Here is a 7,438-nt window from a genome sequence, read left to right on the forward strand (position 1 = left end):
CCAGTTATTTATCCATATGTTTGTTTCTTTGTTTTTTTGTATGTATGTCCTTGATGTATGGATAACTGAGTTTCTGTTAATAATCAAAAGTCTGCTGTGTCCTGGAAATCACGTGTGTACGAGTGTGTTTCTGACAGAGAGTGGGGGAGATTAACGAAAAGAAAAGGAACAAAAAACTGGAGGTTTAATGAGAAGAAGTGGGGATGTCTCTCAAACCCTCAACAGACCAGTGCATTGTCCAGTGTTTTATTTCAAACCGTTTATTTCTTTACTATATGACAACCTTGCCTTGAAGATGTCACCTGCAGAGTGCAGTTAGTATGATCATGATCACTGAAGCATTTCTGGATGAAAGCTAGTATGAATTGTCGCACTAGAATAGAAAAGAGTAACAGAAGTTTTGTGAGTGAGGATGGCTGGGCCTTCTTCACAAGGTTTTGTAGCATCTACAAAACAGATTTAGATAGAAATAACAAGCTTGTAATTACACCTAGAGTTAATTAGCTATGGTCACGTCTGTTTAGCAAGTGCACACTAAATTCTGCCTCCAGCACTCGCATAAATCTGACGCTGTAACAACAAGGTCATTGGATGTTGGCTCAGTATGTACATGTTTGTGAGTTTCACTCTGGTGTTCAAAACTAGATGAAACTGGATTATTCATTTCTTTTTCATATAAGCAGAAGCTTATATAAATATATATAAATAAAAGTGCCTGCTTGCACTTTGTGTATATACTCTCTTTAGGTAAAAAGTGTACAAATCAAATGTATAGACTTGATATTTTTGTCATCATAATGGTTTTTGCTATGTAAAAAATTTCTATAATGACTATAATGATATACAAGTATGCAATTATGCTAGAGCAATGCTAATTTATTTCTTTAATGGGCCATTAGTTATCTCAATAGGTTGTGACCTTAGGGTTATTCATTAATAAGGAATCCATCACATGTGTTTGTTTTTAAAAAAGATTGCAAATTGTTTTCTGGGAAAAAAGTCCACTATTTATCTGTATGGGTACAAATTGTTACTGACCCACTGCATATTTGGTTGCTTAAGGATTCTGAGCAAGTTTATGGGGGTTTTTCAGTATGTGAGAATATGGGTCATGCCATATAGAGTATATCTAAAGGGAAAGACTGCTGTAGGCCATTCATTTGTCATTAATTCACTTCATGCTTTTCCATTTCTTTAATTTATTATTGGTCGTTGTTTTAGTTTATGATATGTTATTAGTCAACTGGCCTACCATAGCAAGTGTTTTCTATAAAGATGTAAGACTTGTACCATCTTTAGACGATTAAACTCCTATTTTGTATCTTTGTTTGGGATTCTGTACACATATCTGTCCGAGAATGCATTCAATATTTTCTTGTGTCCGAGATTCATCATCATGCTAAACTCTGACTGACTAAATGCAAGTAAGAATGAAGGGATTCGTGCTTCGTCATCACATCACAAGAACAAAAATATTTGTCTGGAAAATGGACCGAAAGTGTAAAAATGTTTTAAGGCATGTGTGTAAAGATTATTGGAAGCAAATAAATGTTTATTGATGAGCTACCATTGTGATTATTCCTCATAGGAGGCAGGATGCAGTACAGCATATGAATGTTCAGTAAGTGCATGTTACCACAGCTGAAGTGCTGTGTAGGCTCTCAAGAGGAACTAGACTCAGTGAGCTGAGTACCATTCAGTACTCCAAGATTCCACAACAAAAACAACAGAGCAGCTTAATATAAGTTACAGTCCACAACACAGTCTTCAATAAGATTATTAAGCAAACATTACAATAACATTGTAACAAATGACACTTTTAACAAAAAAAAAAAAAAAAAAGCCAGCTGGAAAAAAGGAAACCACGTGAATTACAACGAAAAACAGAGAAAAAAAACACTGAGGAGAGTTTAGCTCTATTTGAAATAAATGACATTACTACACTTTACCTGACCAACACATAATTTAAAAATTAAAAAAAGAAAGAAAAAAAACTCAATAAGGCAATAAATAGACTAACCAAAATTTACTGCAACTAAAGTTGTCATCAAAGTGTTTCAAAGTCAGTGGGGGAAAAAAAAAATGAAATATTGTTGTCATTCAGACAAGAATCAGAGGCGTGAAAGTCCACAAATCCCCTTTTGCTCAGCAGTTTGGACAATTTTGTTCCTCTTTTAAATTATTGTGCTTCAAACACAGTCTCATGGTTCTGTTCTCCAGAGGGTTTGTTTCTGGATCTCAGTATGAGGGACCATTTTGTGGAATATCTTCCAGGGGAATGACAGTGTACTCCCCTGAATTTCCATTCTCCTTGGGCTTCTCATTAGGCAGGAAAGTCTCCATCTCTCGCTCCCTCTGCTGGTTATTTGTAGCCACTGTCAGGTTTGCCTGGTTCGGTCCATTCCACCTGCGCCATAAAAATCAATATTAATTTAAAATTCTGTGCTTTGAGAAGATCTAGTCAGATATGTCGTTCGTGTCTCTGACATATGAGTCTTACTTGTGTCTGGTTGCGATGGCAACGCAGAGTATTACAAGTGCTGCAACACCAACGATAAAGCCAAGGATGATGATCCAATCTGGTCATATAGGAGAGGTGTGTTATAAAGGTGGAATGAGTGTTATTCGTGTATTAATTGTGCAGAAGTGTGGTTTTTGTCTGACTCACCAGGTGTAACATGTCCTTTGTGTGTTGGTTCAGTGTTCGTCGTCTGCGTCTGTGTCTGTGGTGCTTGTTGGCCTAATTGCACATAAAAATAGAATCGTAAACCTCTCCATATACACCATAACAATTTAACATACAGGTGCTTATTGAATTAATTGCACAATATTTACCTTTTCGTTTGTACTGATTATTCTCCTGATGCAGAAAATTTCGATTTTGTCTTGATACTTTTGATGATACAGTGGTAGTTTCTACCAGTTCAGACCCTGAACCAGAATCCAGGTTCGTTGTGACGTCACTGGTAGAGACAGCAGGATCAGTAGTTTGCGAGAGGACATTGTTGTTTGAAGTGTTGCTTGACTGGTCTTCACTTGGCACTGATGTTGTGGTGGTATGGCTAATGAGGGAAGGTGAGGCATATCCTGAACCTCTCCCCTTTAACAAGTAACGCTCTGTGAAGTCCGAGGTCGGAGCATGCGTTGCTGTTGTGGTATCAAGTGCGAAGGGGATTGTTGATTCAACAGCACTGCCCTCAAACACGTAGCTCTCTGTGGAGTTAGAAGTCGGCGCATTTGTGGCATTCGTTGTTGTGGTATCGAGTGTGAAGGGGCTCGGTGATTCAACAGCACTGCCCTCAAACACGTAGCTCTCTGTGGAGTTAGAAGTCGGTGCATTTGTGGCATTTGTTGTTGTGGTATCGAGTGTGAAGGGGATTGGTGATTCGTCACTGGTCTCTCCTAAACCACTGCCCTCAGACACGGGACTCCCTATGAATGCAGAGGTCTGAGCATGTGAAATACTCAGCGTTGTGGTTTCATGCGGTGAGATGGACGTTGTTGAGATGTCACTGATCTTTCCAGCAGCACTTCCTTCGGTCATATCTTCAGAGTTGTAAACCGGTGTCTGTGATGCTTGAACTGTGGCATTTATTTTGGGTGTTTCAGTTGTAAGCGTAGGTGATGGACCAACAATGAACCCCTCCGTCATGGCATCCTTGAGAAAGCCTTCATCGGGGTTGTCAGGGTTCTGGGTCACAGCTAGGACAAAGAAAAAGGAAAAAATCCATGTATCATCTTAAGTGTTTACCTACGGGCTCTGACATGAGTAGAGAGGAAAGTTACCAAGCTTTGTTAAACACAAAAGGACCACACAGAGCTTATGTTGCTTCAGCCCAAAGTCTTGTGTTAGCTTGTTATGTGACCCGCTTTGATAAGGTGTGGTGAGAGACAGTAATAATTAACCTAGGTGACTAATCGTGTATTAGTGGGTTAACAAAAGAGAGACAACTTCATCAAAGCATCAGTTTTAATACCATGCTAAATAAACCGGGGCCAACATAACTGTTTTCTGTCTTTCAAAAAGAATTAAGCCATTATTAGGATTTTGCGTCACAAAGGAAGGAAGTCTTATATATCTTATGGTAAACCATTATAATTGCTGGTGAATAAAAAACATTTCGCTTTTTATTTAAGTGCTTCTTTCGCAACATTTCATCGGGAAATAATGTGTTTGTTACTTGCTTCTTATATTTACCTGACATCTACAACTACTTGGTATTTTTAAGTAGACCTTTCATTAGCAGTATCTTGCAGCATGAATTGAGTTGTTAGCAGTTCCACTAAAAAGGTCCCCCTTAACCTTGTAGCCCATATTTAAAATGCTTGATGTTGTTAAATGCCACTTATACACTGATGAAATAGTGTAAGTAAACTAATGAAACTATGTATAGTTTAGATTTATATCATTTATTTTAGAAAAGAAAGAAAGAAAGAGGCTCAGCTCAAATCACACATCTCCACTCTACATTTCTGCCCAGTCACGTTCAGCTCTGGTGCTCCCTATGAGAGTACCGGGTGCCCAAACTTGTGTAACAGCTCTTTGCTGATCTTTGGTTTCAAGACAAATTCATTAATGCACCTCCTGGAACAGAACATTTCACAAAGACTTCTGTGTGTAATCTGGCTCTGCCAATGAGACCTGTGCACTAACAATGAAATGCGACTCTTTAAGGAAGCGCTATACTTCAAACATAAAGAGAAATTTAGGTAGCAGCAGGAGAAGTGCTGACTCACGGGGTAAAGAAAAAGGCTCGACGGGAATTATTGAAAGTTCAGAAGCTGATATAAAAGAATTACTTTGTCTGAGACTGAACACCCCATACCTCTGGGCTCCTACATTTTTGGATGGAAACTGACTTTTTTTTATACAGCATCATTCATCAATGAATAAGTAGCTTTGTTGTGGTTGTATTTACAGTTTAGCTGTCAAAGACAAATTCACATTGAAATAAAAAAGCTAAAAACTTGTGCTAAAAACAATTTACTACAATACATATTAAAAAATATCACCTACTATTAACAGGTGTTGAATGGACAGCAGCAAGAAGTCCCAGAACAACTGCCAAAAGAAGATTCCTCATCTTCATAACAGAGAAAGGTGCTAAAATCAAGGACTGAAGGTAACCGTGAGCCAGCTGGAGCTATATTGCACAGTGAACTGATACTTTGAGCCAGATAAATCATGTCTTTGCCTTTTTATACAGCAGCAGGTCACATCAGCACAATAGCTGGCGTCACAGAAACACACAAGAGCTCAGACACACCTTTTGGCACGCCTTCTTCCTTATCCACTTTCTCACGGTTTTTTTCTTCCTCAGGCACAACACTCATGTCAAAATGACATCAATGAAAAGTTCCTGCTCAGGATTTTCCTTGCCTTGTAAAAGTTTTAACAAATGCCTTAGATGATGGGATTCAGATATCATTTACTGCAGGGCTGTATCACATGAAGACAAAACAAAATAATGTTTAAGTGTGTAGTTTCTCTTAGTTTCTCTTTGGTATTGTTTAAAAGGGGCCAGAAAATTTATGCAGCAAATACTGCTCAAACATATGCACCAAATGTCAAACAGTATAAGTATCCTAATCTAGAAACCTACTAAGCTGATATAAGAAGTGGAAAAATACAGTTTGCGTGAAAAATTTGCAAGGACCTGAGCAGATGCAATTTTTTCCCTCATTTACCTACATTTAAGTATGACTTGTGGATTTTTTTAATAAGAAAGATATACGCAGGAACCTAATCTGATACATTAGAATCTGTTAAAAGCCCAATGAAGCTAGCCATTGTTGCCTTTGTTTGAAAGGGGTGTATGAGTGTAAGATTACATCTCTGCATGTCAGTTAAGGCAGGCTAGAAACATGCAAGAGAAAAAAAAACATACAGGAGATCATTACTGATTGCTCCTGTTTTATGTAATGCAGTCCAACCAGCAGTTGAATAATAGGGAAACTCAGTGAAACTCCAGGCACCATGTGAAAAAGCCTTCACGGAAATGGAAAAATCTGTTGGCTGACAGAAGAGAGGCTTGGAAACCGCTCAAGACTCAGTTAGACAAATGATAAATTATGTGCAGTTCTAGAGCTGCATGAAACAACACATCATCTTTCATCAGTACTTCCTTATCATTCTATCTTCCATTCCCATGTCACAGAAGAATCCTGGCATTTTAACAAAACAAGACAATACATTGTTGGCCTGGTTTCATAGTTTTAATATCCAATTTTTGACTTCACTGGAAAGATTTTTGTTACAATCTCAGCTCAATATCACCTTCCTGCAGGCAGTGTGTGCTGTATATAATAGCAGTTATGATATGCTGGTATCTGAAGGAAATTGATGCATGCGTCACAGTAAAACTATTGCCTCAGGTGTTCTGGCACATTTGTGAAGTTGTGACATTCATCATGAATTACTCAGCATGTGTGGGTGAGCTCTTGTCCAGACTTGTATTCCACACCCAGTAGAGGCTTGTTTCTCTCACTGCTAAGAATGGAATTTCACAATTTATTAGCTATGATGCACAGTAGGAAGAGATCACCAGGCTAAAACACAAACCCTGCTTTCATAATGCAGCACTAGCTAGCTTTCACTGGCCAGACAGTGCAAGTGATTCAATAATAATGAGGTACAATGCATGGAAGCCTTTGGCTTTCACATAGTTTGATAGAACTATAGACCTCATTAAGTTGTTCAGTTCAGCCTTTAACAGTATTTTAATCTTTCAGATTATAAGTATGGTAAATGGACTGGTTCTGCAACTCTCGAATTCATTTCCAGAAGCATTTTTTTTTTTTTACTGAAATTGAATAAGTATATTTACTGCATGTTTCTAAAACATTTATGCATATAATTCCATTGTATAGACATGACCATACACTTATACATGACTACTCATTGTATTTTACATTAAAACTATGATTGCATGACTTTTATTTTAAGTCACTGAGCTTTCTGGACTGTGTTTGGATTTAACATACCATGGTGGGAAACCCAGATCAGTAGTGTTCAATACGATCAACGGAAGAAGCGGTCTAAAAAGACAAAACAAAACCAAAAAACTGATAAATAAAAATGTACTTTGCGAATGTAAAGTTTGTAAAATAAAATAAAAAAACTTTACTTATGTGTACATGCTCACCAAAATAAAAAATACTGTTTAAAGTGACTATGAGAAATAATTCTCCAGGCTTCCTGAGGGTCTTTCAAAGTTTTTCTTTGGATCAACATCATGTATCAAGGAGGTCAGGAATGAGGCACAACAGTGAATGTCTTCTCAGCTCTGTCATAGTTTAGGGTTGCATTTCAACCAGTGTTTAAGATCTTGTTGAAATTAATAGAATTCTGTACATAGAAAAGGATGGGTTTTTTTCAGCATGGCAATGGTCTCAAACACACATCCAATACAGTAAAAGCATGCCTGGATAGAAAAAC

At 37.7% G+C, this 7,438-nt stretch overlaps 1 protein-coding gene across 1 annotated transcript; it reads right to left on the reverse strand.

Moving 5' to 3' along the window:
- Window positions 1-1,531: 1,531 nt before the first annotated feature.
- LOC116329471 (mucin-5AC-like) lies at window positions 1,532-5,182 on the reverse strand. The gene is made up of 5 exons (XM_031751497.2): window positions 5,018-5,182; window positions 2,836-3,702; window positions 2,669-2,740; window positions 2,501-2,579; window positions 1,532-2,407 (listed from the first exon to the last, which is right to left on the reverse strand). Exons 1-5 carry the CDS (start codon window positions 5,088-5,090, stop codon window positions 2,239-2,241), a joined length of 1,260 nt encoding a protein of 419 aa, XP_031607357.1. The 5' UTR covers window positions 5,091-5,182; the 3' UTR covers window positions 1,532-2,238.
- Window positions 5,183-7,438: the final 2,256 nt, after the last annotated feature.

Source organism: Oreochromis aureus, linkage group 1 (assembly GCF_013358895.1).
Source record: "Oreochromis aureus strain Israel breed Guangdong linkage group 1, ZZ_aureus, whole genome shotgun sequence".
NCBI classification, from domain to species: domain Eukaryota; kingdom Metazoa; phylum Chordata; class Actinopteri; order Cichliformes; family Cichlidae; genus Oreochromis; species Oreochromis aureus.